Here is a 19,500-nt window from a genome sequence, read left to right on the forward strand (position 1 = left end):
GTAACCACTCAGTTTTGTTTGTTTTATTTTATTATTTTTTTTATCTTATTCAGATACCGGAATTTTATCATGATATATGTACAAGTTTACTGTTATGTTCATGGGACATTATAGCATAAGCGGATTAAACATTGTATAACATATATAGATCTTGTGATTTATCAAAACCAATCTTGAAAATAGTATCAGAATGAGAAGGGTCACAGTTTACATGCCATTCCAAAGGATGTCAAGTATCAGAATTTATCTGAGGTCAAAGGTGTTCCTTTAGACAGAGATCTTATAATTATTCCAGTCGAATTCCCTTATCTTACAGAGAAAACTGAGACCCAAAGAACAACATGAATGAATCTGTTTGACCCAGGGCTTTCAGATCTTGTTGTCCCAATTTTAAATTGTGTCCCAAAGATTATTTATGTTGGAATTTGTTATTGTTTGCTATTTTGTAATTCTAAAAAGAAAGAACAAAAGATAAAATAACTCATTTTACCTTCAGAAGGATGTTCCACTGGATGAATGAGTCCCAAATGATTTAATTCTGTCAGCCATTTTTATCTCTCAGCTGTTGAAGGATTTCAGTAGCGGTGCTGATACCCTGCTCTATGTCTACGCACCATTCACTTGCTCTGCCATCTATTTAGCTTGATCACCCTGTGCCATGGCCAAAATAATGGTGGTCTCTCCCACAGGCCATCCTCAAATTTCTGGGTGACAGTGGCTATCTAGAAAAGAGAAAACAAAGTATTTACTACTTTAAATTCTAGCACATTTACTACACTGCGTGATCTAAAATATCAAATGGACCGTATCAGCAAAATATTTCAAAAACATAAAGGGACAAAATAACAAGGCATGGTTTAGGGGACCATTCACCCTATAACTGTTGTTGCTTTTGTCATTGTTGTTTTTAAAAAGACTATCCATATATTATTGCAAGTTTCTCCGCTAGTTTCCCTTCACTTCTGAGGTTATAAACTCAATCCTATTATCTAAATATTTGCCCAGAGAAAGTGAGAAGGGAGCCACCGTAACTGTGTACTCCTTGGTTAAGTGACAAAGACAGGCATGCACAAAACCTTTGCTTCCAAATCAGCTCTATCACCTCACCCTCTTCAGGCCACACCAACTACCACAAATGAATCTGCCCCATGTGGTCGTTGCAGGATTTATCTGGGCATTTGCTGAACCTGCTCACAATTTATTTTTATTTCTTCTGATAGATGTGGATTTGGCACAGGAGAGTGAATTCTTTCTGGAACAACAGATGTGCCTGGTACACTCGTTTGCTATAACCATTTGTGCTGTGGTTGAAAAAAAATTTTTTAAGAGTGTAGAATTGTTGAAGGGGGAGGGTTAAAAAAACAGAACCATTTTAGTGATTATGCAAAGTTAGAATGTGAGTAATTTTGCTGCAGTTAGTCATTATGTGCTTTCATAGCTTGTTTTACAAGGATAAAGGGATATGTACAGGATTGATGAATAGAGCTCTTATTTGTCCCTAATGCTTACTTTTTATGAAAACATTTTCGACCCTTCGTCCTACTCTGAGTCAAAAGTACACTCTCCTTAGAAATTATACCCTTCTGTGATTTAGCTCCTTTATCCATCTACAACAAGTGGACAAACAGCCTCCATTTCTGAGAACAAATATATTAGGATAAGAGAAACTCTATTTTCCCATACAGCATATCATGTGAATTACATACAGTTAAATCTTAATAATGCTTCTATCATGGAAAAATGATCATGTTTTCCATAAAGATGATAATTAAAAAACAACAACTGAACAAACATCTAGTGACTTTGCTATGAACTTAATGTGCTGTAAATATTGTGGGGGTTTTTTTTTTCAGTATTTTATTTGAAATATTTGATAGGTCTTAGCAAATTTTGCTCACAGAATTCTCTGAGGACTGTAACACACCACCTATTCCTTTTTTGTTTTGCTTTCGGTCACCCAAATTCCTTTGGAAATATGTGAACGAAGGTCTGTTTGTTTCCACTGAAGCAAATATAGCCACTTGCTCACACCGGTGGCTTCCCTTACTGAATTCCACTACTATTTTGGAAACTCCTATATGAAAACACAGCAACTCAACTTGTCCCCACTGAGCCTTTATCAGTGATTTCCAGGCAGTGCTGCCTGGTGTCTATATACTGAAGTTCGCTTTTGTTGAAAAACAAAACTGGGTCTGTTGCCTTCTTGTAGGCTTATTACTAAGTCTAGTCATTCTGGTGTGATGACAGGAATACTGGTCTTAGAGTTCAGAAACTTGGGTTCTCATTCCGGCCCTGTCGAGGCCTTATTACTTTGCGAGAATACTTCCTGAGTCTTGTCTCCTTGGGGAGAAAGTACAATTTTGACCTTCAGATTCCTTCAGGCTCTACTACTCCATAATTGCATGAAGAATATTGTATATTTTAATAATGCATAAATAAGTCAAGTTTATTTCTCCTTTTTCAAAAATTCCTTTGTGCCTACTCTGTCTGCCCCTAAGTAACTCTTTCACACTATGTCTCTAAGATGGTCAGATTTTAACTTCTACCACTAACAAGCAAATTTCAGTGTTGAGAATCCCCGACAGGATTTACGGGTTTCTTGAGAGAAAGTATTCCACCTTTTTATTAATGACTTCTGAGTAACAGTGATGGACTAGAATAGCTGGTTTTACTATAGTAGTTGATTATAACCGAAAACTACTGAGCCATGCTCACCACATTTCCTGTTACCTACAACTAAGAAACCTAAAATGCATAAACTAACTCAGAGTATTTTGTTAAATTAGATTGAATTACAAAACCCTCCATCATACTTAAATATTTTTGAGATGACAAAGGGTCTGGCTTTACAAAACTAGTGGGGAAAGAAGAGTGTGGGGCAGTTATAATTTAGCCAACTATTGCTAGTATTGTTTTATTAAACATCTCTTATAGAATTTGTCAGTAATGCATTATTGAAATGACTTTCATTCAATGAACAAATACTTATGGAGTATTCATTTGCTAGATGCTAAGGGTATTATAGTGAATGAGAAAGACATGGTCCTCGTTCATATGAAGCTAGAGGGGAAGAGAACATTATTAAAGAAAGGAATACAAAACAATAGACAAGGGTTATCATAAAAGAGACACCGGTGATAGACACTTTATCTAGGCTTAGAGAATCAGGACTGTCTTCCAGAAATAACATTTGTTTGAAACCTAAAGGATACATGCTAGTTAGAAATTGAGAGGTGGGAGCAGGTTGGAAAGTGTTCAAGTTGGGTAGCCACGGGATGGCTGATACATTGAGTTCACAGGGAGTGAAGCAGGAGAAGAAACTAGAAAGCTAAGTAGTGAAGTGACTAATGTATCAGGAAGAAATTTGGACTTCATCCTAAGAGCAATGAGAACCATTGAAAAATTTTAATGAAGAAAGACAAGGACTTTTAGAACGAATCTGTTTGCAGCATAGAGAAAGTACTAGAGGACGATAAGAAGTCAGTTTAAAACAAAACAAAAAACACATATAGCCATGTGTGTATATGTATGCAATATATATACATATATATGTATGTGTGTGTGTGTGTGTGTGTGTATATATATATATATATATATATATATATATATATATATATGCTAGAGTAAACTAGGGCACCAACGATAGTGGACTGGACTAGGATATCAATGAGTTGATAGTGAGAACTGGAAAGATTGAAGGTGGTTAGGAGATAGAATAAACAACTTTTAAATACAAGGGGGAGAAAAAATAGTATGGCCATATTTGTAGCATTCAATCACATTACTAGAAGTTTTTGAGATGCCTTAAAATACAGAGTGCCAAAAAAATGTATACATATTTTAAGAAAGGAGATATTTGTACTAAAATTACGGTGATGGTAACTACTTTGAGCACCTCTTGTAATTGCAGAAGTCAAACCTGACTTGTATTCATCTTTTGTTATTGGCATACATCTAGTATTACAATTTTAATAGTTTTTCCTTTCTTAAATTGTGTGTGTGTGTGTGTGTGTGTGTATACATATATATGTGTATGTATATATATATATGTATGTATGTATGTAAATATATATGTTTTGGCAACCTCTTTATTGCTAATTTCCAAGATTTTTGTTAATATACATATACACTTTTATTTTACTTTTCTTTATTGGCCGTTTGAATACATGTTTTGAATTTTTCTTTATTAGCCGTTTTAAATACATGTTTTCTTGCTTATCAGCTGCATTTCATCAGATAAATGTCCCATGATTTCCTCAACTGCCCTCTAATTAAAAATAAATAAATAACATAAGTTATGGATATTTTAATGGCTCTTCATTGCCAGTTTTCCCACCGAAATTGTTATTCTAAGTACCAGTGAAACCAGTCATGTAAAATCGTTCATGTACTATCATAGTCTCACCAAGATTATGTTTTATGATTTCTTGGCTAATTGGTTCAACTCTCCGTGCTTTTCCCTAACTCCACCACCCTGTCTCATTGGAGTTAAGTACATAGGCCCTTGAGGGGATGACTCAGTGTTTGAGATTTCTTGCTATGGAAATAGGCTCTTCTCTCACTACATTCCTAGATTCTAGAATACACTCAGATTGAATTAACCCTCATCACAATGGCATTTTATCCAGTGCCAGCCACATGCATGCTAGGGACTAAGTGTACTGTACTCTGTGTGTATTTGTATAAACGGAAGCCTCAGAGACCTCTCAAGTTGAAAACTGATGACATACCATCTCATTTAACAGTTACTGTGTGTGGGTGGGGTGGGGTGGGGAGAACGACACTCCTTAAAATACCGACTTTCTTGGATTTAACATGATGCCATTCTAGTTTTACAAACATGTGAATACAGGGCCTCACCTGGATCTTTGCTTCTCTGCTTAATAGTTAGGGGTTAAGAAATGAGGACTGTCAAGGTCGTATCTAGGTGCTCCCAATTACTTGATTTTATTTCTTGGGGGAGTGGGAAACACACGAAACAAAACAAACAAAAAAACTTTGACATAGTGGCATTGGTGTCTTCAGCAATCCTAGGAGCCAGTTGTCTTCAAAGTATCCTATACCCATTCAGAAGTGTTGTGAGAATTAATGAAATGGAGAAGCTTCTAAGACAAAAACTGCTCTGGTGTGGAGTGCCAGTCCAAGACCATATTGTTTTTGCTATTTCTGCCTCTGAAGCTATTAAGATTAGCCCTTTGCTAGCTGCAGTCTATGGAGTCCATGTCTGCAGAGTACTGCACTGTGGAAGAAACAAGAGCTGATACAATACAAGAAGGAAGATGTTTATGTCTGCATCTCTCTGACAAGAACTCTGTGGGGGACGTGTATGGTGGTGTGTGTGGGAGGGAGGGTTAGGTGTCTATTGGTGACTGAGCATTCGTGTGTTAGTCGTGTATATGGGCAGCTGCGTTTTGAACTCAGTGGCACAAATTAAAATGCTGTGATTTTAATTTCAAAAGTAGTCTTTGAGATCGTTTTAACTATTCATCAGTTTTCTGCCACTATTTATGAGGTGACTTTTTTATTTAATATAGAAAATGAAAACTAGGAAAACAAAAATTGCTGTTATTTGCATCAGCTGATACAATTTATAACCTTTTAAAATATTTTAAAATTATTTAAATTTTTTTATTTTGTTCCTTCCTTTTTGTCTATGTACACACACACAAGTCTGGGACACTAAAATATTTTTTTCGGTGTAAACTGATTTTAAATATATATATATATATGTATATATATAATATTATTTTAAGTATATATTATATATGTATATATACAGAAATATAGATAGATGTAGACATATATAGATATAGATATAACTCTTCCTCTGATTAAGAAAGTAATATGTGGTTCTGTTAGAAACTTGGAAAACAGCAAAAGTATACAGAGCATCTGAAAATCACCCCCTTAAAATAACCACTGTTGTCAGTTTGAGAATAAATCTTTCAAGCTATACAAGTATATGTATGTATGTGCATATGAGAGAGAGAGATGCATATATTAACAGATATAAAACAGTGTTTCCTAACCTGATTTTAAAATGTATGAATTCTTGATTTCTTAAATTGTTATTTCCTTCCTTCCTTCCTTCCCTCCTTCCCTCCCTCCCTCTCTCTTTCTCTCTTTCTTGCTCACTTTCTCTCTTTCTTTCTCCTTCCTGTGGTAAACTGTACGTAACCAAATTTAACATCTTAACTATTTTTAATAATACAGCTCGACAGCATTAATTACATTCACGTCCTTGTGCAACCATTACCACCATCCATCTTCAAAACACTTTTTCTATTTTTCTAAACTGAGCATTCCCCTCTTTCCCTCATGTTTCTGGTAACCACATTCTACTTTCTATCTCTGTAAGTTTGGCGTGTATCAGAATTTCCTTCTTGTTTTAGGCTAAATAATGTGACATTGTATGTATATACCACATGTTGTTTATGCATGCATCTGTCAAGGGGCACGTGGGCTGCTTCCACCTTTTGGCTGTTGTGACTAATGCTGCTCTGAGCATGAGTGTATTGACATTTGTTCAAGTCCCTGCTTTCACTTCTCTTGAGTATGTACCCAGAAGGGTGATTGCTGGATTGTTGATAGGTTTAGAAATATTTTGATGACACAGATTTTAATTGGTGCACAGTATTCCATTATATGAATATACTGTAATTTATTTAAGCAATTCTAATAATTATTTAAATTGTGTATAGTCCTTCATTTTAATAAATGACATTACCATGAACACTTCCAGAAATTAAAGATTTATGGCATCTGTGGTTATTTTGTTAGGCTAAATTCCTAGCAATAAAAGGTATGGGACTTTGTTATGGCTTATGATACATATTGCTACAATAACCCACAGATTGCCCATAAGAAGTTTACAGAAACAAGCAAGAATTACTTTGCTCCCTAAATCTAAATTATGTAAACATTGTCCTTTGAAGACAATTGAGTTAACTCTCTTCCATTACTCCGCAGTCCCCAGCTCCACGTACAGTTCCTTATTCTGCTGCAAAAACAGTACCTAAAAGGTGGTCCTGAACTCTGGTTTCAATAAAGAATCATTTGTCCCTTCCTTTTTTAATTTACAGATTCCATTCTCTGAATGGATGTGTGTGAGGTAATTTGTATTTTAAAATCCCTAAATGAAAGATAATTTGTATTTAAAAAGCCTGCAATAATTCTGTTGTACAGCCAGATTTGAGAAGTACTTCTCTCAATGTATAGTAGTATGTTCATATATTGTGCTCGTGATCTGTTAGGTTTTGTAGCTACTGGGGTCATCTATCAGGTGGATGGTATGAGTGGCCCCAATGAAGGAGGAATAGAGCTATTAGTATTAAACCCTGAATTATGGAAGATAATTAGCGAGGGGACTCAGGAAAGCAAAATTAAGTTTTTCTTCAGTGAAGGGCTTGGGGAAAATGATGAAGTAATCTTTTATTGAACAAAAACCAAGCATGAAATGAGGAATGCATGGAATTACAACTTAAACAGCTAAGCTGTGTTTGCATATTTTCTTATTGTACCAACTCAGAAATAAAGTCTGCCCATTTATTTATCCAGCCATTGTTAGGTACCTACTTGGTGTGAATCGTTAGTGATGAGATCAAGCTCTTATTGCCCATTAAAACTCATTGCAAATATTCAGGACTTACTCTTGAAATCACTGGATTTTGAATGTTACCATGTCTTCTTTTACAGAGAATGGTATTAGAAGAATAGGAAACATGGGTGGGCCCCCCTCAACCTTGTGTGTCATCCAGTGAAGCCCATCTTTTTTTCTGGCTTATACAAAAACTTTGATTTGAAGAAAAAGATAGGCTACTCATTTTAAAAGCAGGAGAAAAATAACAGTATTTTTAAGTCTTCTTTGTTGTTCAGATGAGGAGTCCATGTAGAGAAGTAATGTGACTTTTTCAATGTCATTCAACTCTAAACAGTGGCAAACCTGGATTTTTTCTTTCCTTTTTGTTTTCCTCCTGAGTTCTGGTGCATGACCCTTCAATTTCATCGATCATTGTCCGTGGTATTATAGTAGTTCTGTTTGCTGGTGTTCTTAACTTAGAATGGAAGTTGCAGAATGCACCTCGTGCACTGCATTTGGCCTGCAGAAATCCTTCGTTTAGCCTCCTGGTGTTTGCAGAAAAATGAGCAATACTTTAAAGTCAGAAGAGGAACACTGGATTCATAGTTCACTTTGCACATCAGCTGGCACAGTGTACCAGCTGCCTTAAGACAGAGTATGAATTCTTCAGTTTTACACAGTCCATATCATTCTATTGCTTCCCAGATAGAGGCGCTAAGTGTCATTTGCTATCTGTTGTCTTATTGGCTCCATTTCCTTTCTTCTAGGAGAAAAATATTTTTCTGTATCCACATCTTGATCACACATCTCTTAAAAATAGGAAAACCATAGATAAACTGAGAAGGCCTCTCTTTCTTTCCTTCCTTCCTTCCTTCCTTCTTTCCTTTCTTTTTTTTTTTTTTTCAGCATGTGGTCTAGTTCATTCTTTCTTTACCTGAGAGAGATAGAATGTTTTTTAAATTCTCAAACAATGGAGCCACGCTACTTGGATTTGAATCCTGGAACTGCTACCTGCTAGCAATACAACCGTGGGCAGTTACTTAATTTTTCTGTGCTTCAGTATGTTCATTTCGAAAATAAGGAAAATTATAGTTCCTGTCTCAAGGGTGCTTGTGAGGATTAAGTCTAAACTATGTACAACACCAAATGTTTACACAAAGTAAATGAGGCATAAATGTCTGATATTATACATACTTTTTCGTCCTGAGTAGGTATTTTAGTTTGATTTTTCTGCCGCAAGGATACACAGACAAAGTAGTTAACTGCAACTGCCAAACGGTCATCAGGTCTTGTTCAAATAACTTTAAACAATTGTCATGAAAATAAAATAGAAGTTGAAATACTTGTAATCCTGTGTGCTAACAAATCAACCATCTCCTTTTCTATACTTTGTCTATTCCTTGTCCATATGGAAATATTCTGTGTAGCTTCAATTGTATTGCATATATGATTGATTTCACATTGTATATTTTTCATTTCCCATCCTAAGCATTTTTTTCCATGTCATTACATAGCTGGAATCAAAACGTAATTAAGGAGCTTTGAGTTTTATATTGCTGTTTATACAGAGAGTTTTAGTTTTTATATAATTTCCCCTTCTGTTACCTTAGAAAGTTTCCTTTCCAAGTAGAAGTCATTTTTGTTCAACAGACCAAGTTTTGTCTAAAAAATTGAATTAACTAAGAATTCTCTGAGAACAGTGATTATGATTCTCTTTGTCTTATTGTGGCTTCTACAAGTAGCTCAGTGTCTGACACATAACAGAATTTAAATAATTTTTATTGACTACATTATTAGGATTAACAATTTCTAGGGATTGGGATATTGCAATTACTTGGTAGTTAATTTAAAATGTATTTTGTTTCAGTACATGTTGCTAAAAAATGCATTAATGTCTTTTCATTCATGGTAAGTTTATTAAAATGTGTCTCTTGATTATTTCTACAAGAGATTTAAGCCACCACCAAGTAGAAGTTATATATACAATATGACCATTAAAATAAAAATAGGTGTCTCAAATACTTCCTTGCAAGATAGTATTAGTAATGAATTCAAAAAATAAAGTGATTAAACTAGAGGAAGGGAAAGATTCACGGGATTCCTGTAATTAAGCATGTATTAAATGTATCACAGAGTTTCTTTATCATCAAGTAATAAGATAAATTAGGCTGCTCATATTTCATAAGTTATAATTTGAGAAGAGAAATACATTTTTCTTGGGAGCCCATTAATCATTCATTCATTCATTCATTCATTCATTCATTCAAATATTTGTTAATTACCTACTATGTGCTATGATGTGAAAAAGCCACTGGGGAAGCACCAGTGAATAAAAGGGACACTGTCTAACCCTATGAAAACAGACTCATACACGTGAGATACGTGCAGAAAAGGAGAAGTAAAGAGTTTTCACGGTGCCAGAAGATTTAGGCAAAGGGTCACTGAGGAACCTGACACTCAGGTTGAGACCTATGGGATTCTTTGAAATTAGCAAAACAGACCTCAGCGAGAGATGGGAAGCACGTAGGCATAATCCCTGAGATGGCAGTGAGCCTGACATATTAAAGAAAGTCAATGTTAGAGAGTGACATGACATATAACTCTCAAGGAGAGGCAGAAGAGATAGATTGAGTCACAATTATCCCACTAAGCCTGTGAACACTTTTAAGCAGGAAAGTAATGTAATTAGATTTTAATTTGAGAGAAATCATTCTGGCTACAGAATGAAGGATTCACTGAGGCAAACATGAGTAGACATCGGGATACCTATTTGGATAATGTTGGAGCAGTCCTGGTAAGAGGTAGTAGTATTTCAGAATAAGGTTGCAGCAGTGGAAATAGTGGAATGTGGACATATTTCAGACTTACAGAATTTGCTATTGGGGAATGGGATCAACAGGATTTAAGTACTTGAATGAAATGTGAGGGAGAGGCTCAAGACAGACTCCCAGTGTTTTCATTTGAGCACTACCTGGATGAGAAAACCAGACAAAAAGAATGAAAGGTAGATCCAAGGAAGATGACCAGTTTCCCACATGGGGAGGCTGAAGAGACATCCAAGTACACACATGAAATAGACAGTTGAATATCTGGGCTTAGCATTCAGAGTACAGATGACTTCTGGAGATAAAAAAGAGAGTCTTCATAACAGAAGCTTTTTCAAGTTGTGGGCATGGTCCTGGAGAGAGTGAAGAGACAGAAGAGAAGAGGCCCTGTGTCAAATGAAGAAAACCACTATTCATTGGGCATTGAGCAATATGTCAGCTAATGTCATCAGTAGCAATTTTGAAGAAACACTAGAAAAGTCCTTCTCGCAGAATGCTAGAAAGAGCCTGAATTTCTAACGTCACGGTTGAGCATTCATATTAGTTCTTGGCTGCCTACCTCTGGATTTCTATTACAAAATATAAGTATCGCTGATTAAGACCATGATAATTTGATTTGCTATAACTTACAGTTTGACTTCTTCCCAACTTATAAACATGCCGGTGAATTCTTAAAACATCATAGGATTATTTTAATGGAGGTATGTATTGACCCTATTGGGAGTATAAGTGAAGGACCATAGAAAAAAACCTCAAAATCCTTTTGGGGTAGTCAAGAGAGACATTACAGAAGAGGCACCATTTGATGTGAGACTTCAAGAATAAGCAGGAAACTGCCAGGCAGAAGATGGCTATATTTGAGCAGCAGGAGAGAAATGTGGTAGAGAGTTGTATAGAATGGATCATAGACTGTAGAAGGAGGTCCTGACTGGCAGATATGAATACAGGCATAAGTGTGTTTCCGTCTCTACAGGAGGTTAATATTGCTGGAGTGCTTACCGTGAATGTTGGCAGAGGCGGTGGGGGGCCATGGAGGAGGGCTGGACAGGAGTGCAAGGGCTAGATTGTAAAGTCTTTATACCCGTAAAGTATGTGGGGGGGAAAAAGCAAAGAGGTCAACACAAGGCAGAGTCATTGCCAAATCTGGATCAGCAAGGATCAGCGATCAGTTGTTCGCGTCAGAGAGATCACTGTGGCAGTACTGAGGAGGAGAGATGAGAGAGGAGTGAGGTGAGCTGATGCTAAGTGACGATGAGGAAGTGACAATGAGGACCAGAATCCGAGGAGACAAAGGAAGACTCAAATAAAGTGCAGGGATGGGAGAAATAGTCAGAGGTTACATATGAGACATAGTAGATTAGATCGTGTGTGTGTGTAGTTGTGTTCAGGGAATGGTTGGGCAGAGGTAAGTGAGGTAGAGGAATGTAAGATGTCATCTTGACTTGGGCTAAAAGGAATTTGGGGACCTGCTCAAAGACGTGAGTACAGAGGTGCTCTTACAGCCCCTTGTCTGTTCTTATCTCATGGTCACAGCCAATTCTGCCTGATAATCAAGGCGTCCATTCAACAGTCACTGATTATGTATTAGCCCCTCTATCAGGCTATAAACTCTGGGGGACAGGGAGACACACACTGTTCATCCTAGGATGCTATCCTCCTTCCAGGTAGCTCACAGAGCTTTACATGTTGAAAATGCTTTACATGAAAAATAATGAATAATTAATAGAAAAGTAACCACATAAAAATACTGTTACATAGACTCAAGTCTCATAAAAATACTCACACACATGTCTGTATGAGTGTAATTTTTCAATATGCTTGATTTTCAAAATGAAAATGTTAAATCATGTTAAAACTTCAAGCATTCCTGCAAAAACTAAAAAAGAAATGAAATGCCAAAAATACATACTTAAAAACTCCAACTAATCCAGTAAGTAGAACACATTCACTATGTATTTAATTGAATATGTGGGCCAGGAAAGAGTTGCCATAGCTTTCTTTAACCATGAAGAATATAAATAAATATGCTTTAAAATGATTCTTGTTCTTTATCCCTTCCACCTCCGATGAGGTAAAGAATGTAAAATTGCAAAGGAAAAAATATATAGCTTAATGTGCTATTTTCACACGTGTAGTTATGATATAGAAAACACTCATAAACATGCCGGCACATACACAGCAGAATTCATATAGTTGTGAGAAACCTTCTCATCACCAGAAGAGAGTTCTAATGAGGTATTTCCTAGAAGAAAGCAATGGCTCCTGAAATCGTGCCCTGATGCCTGCCTTCAAAGGCTTTAGCGATGTTTAAAAATGTGTGTGTGTGTCTCTGTGTGTGTACGCATACACACACGTGCACACATGTATTGTGTGATTACAAGTGCGAGCGAGTGTGTATGTGTTCACCAAGAAAGAAAAAGAGAAATACTTGTGAAAAAAAAGCTGTTTCTAGAGAGTGAGGTCGACATTAATTCTTTCTCATTCACTTTATGAAGGTGATTGGTTTTCCTTTTCAAAACATGTGACTTTTGAGGCATCTGTTTTGGGGGCAGCCTTCTTTACAGCTGCAGCAGAGATATGCCTGTCATTAGCCCAGTTGCTCAGTCAGTGTCTCCATTTATAGTGAGGTTTTTAAAGTGTTCCAAATAGGAACTCTGGGTTTCTGCTGATCTTGAGTCATCAAAGAAAAGAAATGCTTTATTCCTTCTCTTTCATTCAATTCCATCTATGCGGCTGACATTTTTCAAGACTGACATGGTTGGCTAGAAAAACCTGACCTTATATTTTTTGTAGGCTCTGGCTGTTCTCTACTGTATAATGTCAGGGTCTTAACTGATTAGTTATATTAGAATTTCTTCAGGATGTATATTTTAATAAATGTCTTAATGAGGAAACTGCATCTCTTTCTGTCGGGCACTATTGGGATGACCTTCTAGCAGAAGGGAAAGTTCACTCCACCAACACAAGAATATTCAGGTTGCTTAAATTACAATATAAATGGCAAGTTTGCCCCCTAAAGGGCTAGTATTATAAAAGGAAGAAAAAAAAAGATAACTGTTCACCAGCCTCCTATAACTTAACAGAGGACTAAATCTAGAATTGCAAAATCCCTAGGAATCTACAATTGAAGCAAATTATATGTGGAAAAGATAGCTGTAACACTCAGGATCCCATAAAAAATGGTAGCACATTGAAACTAGCTCCTGTCAAGGGTTACTTTATAAAAGCATTCTGTCCATAGGCCCATTTGGGTTTATTTAGAGAAGCCGTAGGGACAGAGCAATATGTGGAGCCAGCAGAGCCAGAGGTGTTACCTCCTCTAGGCTCAAGGGGACCAGGGGAGAGAGAAGTTATTTGAACCAGGAAGGAGAAAGTGTTGTTGAGGAGAGATCCTTTAGAGGACCAGGGAGCCTCCTTGGCAGCTGGAAACTCCACAATCTGGTTTCCAGAAGATATCAGTGTCAGTAGGGTCACTGTTGTCATCTTGTGTTTGACAATGATATGTTTCTCCCCCCCACCCCAATCCATTCAGTGACAATAGCATCCCCTAGTCACTGTAACAATAAAAAATATCCCCACTCATTTCTAAATTTTCCCTGATGCGTAGGAGGTTTCCTCTCTAGTTGACAACCCCTGGAAGTGAAATGCTAACCAAATGTCCCTGGAAATGTTTTAATGTTTATCTCTGGATCGACCTAGATCATCAGAATGCTATTCCCGGAAAACTAAATATCTGAATCAATAGATATTTACATGACAGTGGGGGCAAGATCGCTGCACCATTTATAGCCCCACATTCACATTCCAGTCAGGAGAGAAGAAAAGTAGGGAGGGTTGGTGCTTATGTCAGGAGAGCCCTAGTTTTACCCAAAATGCTTAGCGTACATCTCTTTGACAAGAACTGTGTCACATGGTAACTCCTACCTGCAAAGTAGTCCAGGGAAGTATTTTAAGTGGGCACATTGCTTCCCTGAACTAAGTTGAAATTCTTTGAGTTCTGAAGAAGAGTGGGTCTGATGAGGAAGCTGCTAGCAGGGCCTGTCCCATCTGTATATTATCTCTTGTGGTGTGGTGTGGGTAAATGACACAGGTAATATAAAGTCTCACATCTTTTCTTCCTATGCCTACTAGAATTTGCATGGAAATTGATAAACAACAAAATTAGGGTGTGGTTACTTGTTTGTTTTATCAACAAATTGAATCATAGTAACTAAAAGCAAAATTAAAACGTTGTTTTACTCGCGTATTTGCAGATTCCAAATAGACTAATGCCTGAGGACAAATGTTTCTTATCCCCCATCATAATTATAGCCTTCCATTGTTCAGCAGGGAAGTATTTTCACCTTTGGGTCATTAGGACATTCAGTAAGTTTTTCTGAGTTGAACGAATAAATGCAACAGACATTAGGAAGATGTAAAAGTTAGAGGAGTCTGCATTTGCGTTATCTTCTGTAAATCACTTTTGACAGGAATCTTTTTTTTTTTTTCATTAAATTTATTGAGGTGACAATTGTTAGTAAAATTACATAGATTTCAGGTGTACAATTCTGTATTACATCATCTATAAATCCCATTGTGTGTTCATCACCCAGAGTCAGTTCTCCTTCCATCACCATATATTCGATCCCCCTTACCCTCTTCTCCCACCCTCCACCCCCCTTACCCTCTGGCAACCACCAAACCATTGACAGGAATCTTTGATCTAAAATTTGGCATGTCTTTGGTTTTGCCAGTGTATTTGTTTCTCCCAACAGCCCTCTTTCCTTTTTTTCTTCCCTTTGCCCAGTCCTCTAGCTTTCTTTCTCTAGTACTTCCTTTTAGCATTATGATGCCTGTTTTGGGGTAGTTTGGTTGAGATCATAGTGTTCAATGTATCTATTTTTTTAGTTGTTAGTACTTTCAATGTTATATAAAAAAAAAAATTCAAAATCCAATATCATGAAGCTTTTCCCCTTTGTTTTCTTCTAAGAGTATTATAGTTTGTGCTGTCACACTTAGGGCTAAAATTTGGGGTTAGTTTTGGATATGGTGTAAAGTTAGGGTCTAACTTCATTCTTTTGCATGTGGACATCAGTTTTCCCAGAACCATTTGTTGAAATGACTGTTATTTCCCCCATTAAATGGTCGTGCACCTTCATAAAAAATCAATTAATCATGTATTCAAGAGTTCATCTCTGAATTCTATCCCATTGGTCTATATGTCTATCTTTATGCCACTAACACACTGTTTTGATTATTGTAGTTGTCTAATAAGTTTTGAAATTGGGCATTTTGAAATCTCTAATTTTGTTTTTATTTTTCAAGATTGTTTGGACTAGCCAGAGTCCTTTGAGATTGCATACGAATTTCAGGATGTATTTTTCTGTTTTTGCAAAAGAAGCACCATTGCGGTTTTGATAAGAATAGCATTACGTCTGTAGACCACGTTGGGTAGTCTTAACATTTTAATTATATTAAAGTGTTCCAACCATACATAATAAAGTGTTCCAATCCATGAACATGGATGTCTTTGTATTTATTTGTGCCTTCTTTAATTTATTTCAGCAACATTTTGTACTTTTCAGTATATACGTCTTTTATCTCTTTGGTTAAGTTTATTCTTAAGCATATTTTTCTTGATGTTATGGTAAATGGAATTGTTTTTTTTATTTCCTTTTCAGATTGTTTATTTGTAGTACACAGAAATGCAACTGATTTTTGTGTTAGTCTGTGATCTCCTAAAAGGCAGGAACCATGCTGTATTTTGTGGAGTTAATACAAAAATAATAATTAGCAGTTTTTAATATTTGTTCTTTTTATTTTACATTGACAATATCTCTGTGTTGTTTTTTTTTCCTCTCTCTCTCTCTCTCTTTCTCTCTCTCCCATTTTAGGGCTCTACTAGTGCAACAGCCTCTCCTCCAGTCTCTACCCCTGTCACTGGACACAAGAGAATGGTCATACCAAACCAACCCCCTCTAACAGCAACCAAAAAGTCTACATTGAAACCACAGCCTGCACCTCAGGCTGGACCCATCCCTGTGGCTCCAATTGGAACACTAAAACCCCAGCCTCAGCCAGTGCCAGCCTCCTACACTACAGCATCCACCCCTTCAAGGCCTACCTTCAACGTGCAAGTGAAGTCGGCCCAGCCCAGCTCTCATTACATGGCTGCTCCTTCACCAGGACAATTTTATGGCCCAGGGCCAGGGCCGCAGGGCTATAACCCTCAACCAGTTCCTATTTCAGGGCAGTGTCCACCTCCTTCAACACGAGGAGGCATGGATTATACATATATTCCACCACCAGGACTTCAGCCTGAGCCTGGGTATGGGTATGGCCCCAACCAAGGACGCTATTATGAAGCCTATTGCCCAGCAGGGCCTGCCTATGGGGGCAAACATGACTCGGATCCTGCCTATGGTCAGCAAGGTCACCCCAATACCTGGAAGCGGGAACAAGGATACGCTCCCTCTGGAACAGGGAGCCACAACCCTACTGGGATGTATCCAGTCGCTGGTCCCAAGAAGACCTATATCACAGATCCTGTTCCAGCCCCCTGTGCACCACCACTGCAACCAAAGGTAAGAAACTCATTAACGTAGTGATGGGAATAAATGGTTACCTGTCTTACCTGCCTTCCACAGAATGCAGAGCCTGAGGCAAAAATGTATGTGCTATTGTTGTTTCATTAGAAAGTATAATCCCAGGGAAGCATGAGTGCAGTCGGAAAATAGGGATATTCTCTTGGGGTTACGGGGTTATAGTATCGATATGGCTACTGTTTAGTACCAAGTACATCTAATAGTTTGATTTTGAAAGATTGTCTTCCAAAAGATCATATGAACTAGCAGCTCAGGGCAATTTGTTCATGTAGGGAGAAAGGAAAAAATCATTTATCTTCCATCTCTTATCTCCTATTGGTCCAAGCTTCTCTCTGTGGATTAGAAACGTCCTCACACTTAGACATTGCATTTACTTGAGTACCAAATAGATCTGCAACATCTCTTGCCCACAGGGACAGGGCATTTGCAGATATGGAGGTGACAGGTATGCAGGGCAAACACGAGGTGAGCTGCTATCAGGTTGGGCCTATGTGCTGTCAGGTTGGGCCCATGTGCCAGTGGTCAGAACTCAAGCAAAGTTGGTACCACAGTGGCTGTTGGGACATAACAAGTGGCCAATGGCTCAAGAGACAGGTGAGGCCAAGGGGATATAAGGTAATGCAGACACCTTGTCTAGTTTCCTTTGGGAAGGGGATGCAGTATGATGGCACTTGTTTATTGCCCCTTGTTATCCACCTCACTGATCTTCTAGGAAGAATCTTACGTCTAGCCTTTAACCCTATTAGGCAATTAAAAAAATCTTTATGACACTTACCTTTTTTATTTAATTGTAAGCGTGTATGTCTTTCTTTAATTCAACGTGTTCTGTAACTTCCTTTGAATAGGTAAGATATAATATTGCACATACCTACTCACCTACAACTTTGATTTTCCCTGAGTACTAGAACCAGCCTGATGGTGTTCCTTCTCACCGTGACAAAAGGAACCCAGGAGAATTGCTTGGAAGGGGTGAGATGGAGAAACCAAGCTACTTTCCAGCCATTGGGTTGGGATAGAGCCCTCTCTTTCTTTCAGTTAGAGCTGTGAGAAATCAGAAATTGGAGAGCCAATGATTTGTTAGAAGATGTATGATAATTTGGTGAGATGGATTAGTTAGAAGTACAGAATGAAAATGTATATAGGCATATATATATATGATCTCTTACACAATTTGAGATTGTCAATTTCCAGACATACGCATTCACATTTTCAAAATTGTAACAAAAATCAATCTGTCAGGTCCTTGCTTTCCAGGTAGGGTGTCTACTAAACCACTGTTCTCACATGAAAACATCTGCTCTTTTAATGGTGCTCCAAAATGAAGTTTAGGTTCCTTACAGGAAAGGAACTCTTATGAATGCCCATTATATAAAAGTGGCCCAGCCGTGATCATTTTCCAACATAAAGTTTCCAAGTTAAAATGTTAAGTGTTTTTAAAACATTGCTCTCGGAAAGCCTTCCTTTCTAAAATCTATGAAGAAAAATAAATGTTAGTAAGTTTGTTTGTTTTTTGTTTGTTTTTTTAAATAAAGTTTGTCTGAAATAGCCAATTCGGGTAGCCTTGCCCTTTGTTAACATTACAGTATATTTGCATTAGTCTTTCCTGGCCCCCAAAGCAACAAGTTCAGAAAAAATTGGATTATTCAACTTCACCTCACTTTGGTGCAACTGCAGCAGATTCCCCTATGGAAGATTAAAGTGTAGGTTGGGATAATTGCCATTAACATTTAAGCTCAAATAGGTGAGTAGTTTTGCCTCATCCAAAGCAGCGTAACTGATAGGATGGCTGAGTGATGGGCCTAATGGGAAGAGATGCCCTAAGTTGTTTAAGACTCCTATCACCTCATTTGGGGAAACAGACACGAGACAGAGCAAAAGTATGTCTAGGAGGAGGGCTTAATCTGGTCAGAAGGACTGAGCCAGTCTTTGAGTTTCCTGTTTCCCCATCGTGTCACTGACCCCTCCGGACAGCCCCTCTCCATTCAACATTTGGAACCAATCCAGTGGTGTAGGAAAAGAACCCACACCCAGTGCAAGACCTGGATCTAAGGAGTTGAGTGTTGCCACACTACTGGCATTGGGTCTGTCTGCACCAACTTACTCAGGGTGCTGGAATGAACTTGTATTAACCACTCCCCAGAAATCATGGAATTTTATTTGCCTTCTTATTGTTGTAAGGTAGTTATTCAGGATGATCTATTACATTATTACAGATTCTGGATACCAGTGAATTTCATCATTTAAAAAAAAAAATTGTGGAATATTTGTTTTTCAACAGTGTCATGTGTTTTAACATCACATTGTACATTTTAAAAATGAAAATCAAATCATGTACTTTTCTCTGCAATTATTAAGGAGAGTGGATAGAGGTTGATATTTAGCCATCTGTCTATGTTTTGGGGAAGGGGAAAGAGACTGATGAAGCTACAGATACATTCTGAGTGTGTTGTGGGGGCATTGGATGAAGGGATGGGCTCTTTCCCAGTTGGTCTTTGAGCAGAACACTGCTGTA

At 37.5% G+C, this 19,500-nt stretch overlaps 1 protein-coding gene across 14 annotated transcripts in view; it reads left to right on the top strand.

Annotated features, from left to right (window-relative positions):
- Nucleotides 1–19,500, top strand: part of LPP (LIM domain containing preferred translocation partner in lipoma) — a 652,405-nt gene that overhangs the window by 382,933 nt on the left and 249,972 nt on the right. For all 14 annotated transcript variants that reach the window (XM_019752112.3, XM_019752114.3, XM_019752117.3 and 11 more), the window contains one exon: nucleotides 16,278–16,967. In XM_019752112.3, coding sequence (XP_019607671.3) covers nucleotides 16,278–16,967 — 690 coding nt within the window. The remainder of the gene's footprint in view (nucleotides 1–16,277; nucleotides 16,968–19,500) is intronic.

This window comes from Rhinolophus sinicus, chromosome 17, assembly GCF_057876585.1.
Source record: "Rhinolophus sinicus isolate RSI-liver-muscle chromosome 17, RSI-T2T, whole genome shotgun sequence".
In the NCBI taxonomy this organism is placed as follows: domain Eukaryota; kingdom Metazoa; phylum Chordata; class Mammalia; order Chiroptera; family Rhinolophidae; genus Rhinolophus; species Rhinolophus sinicus.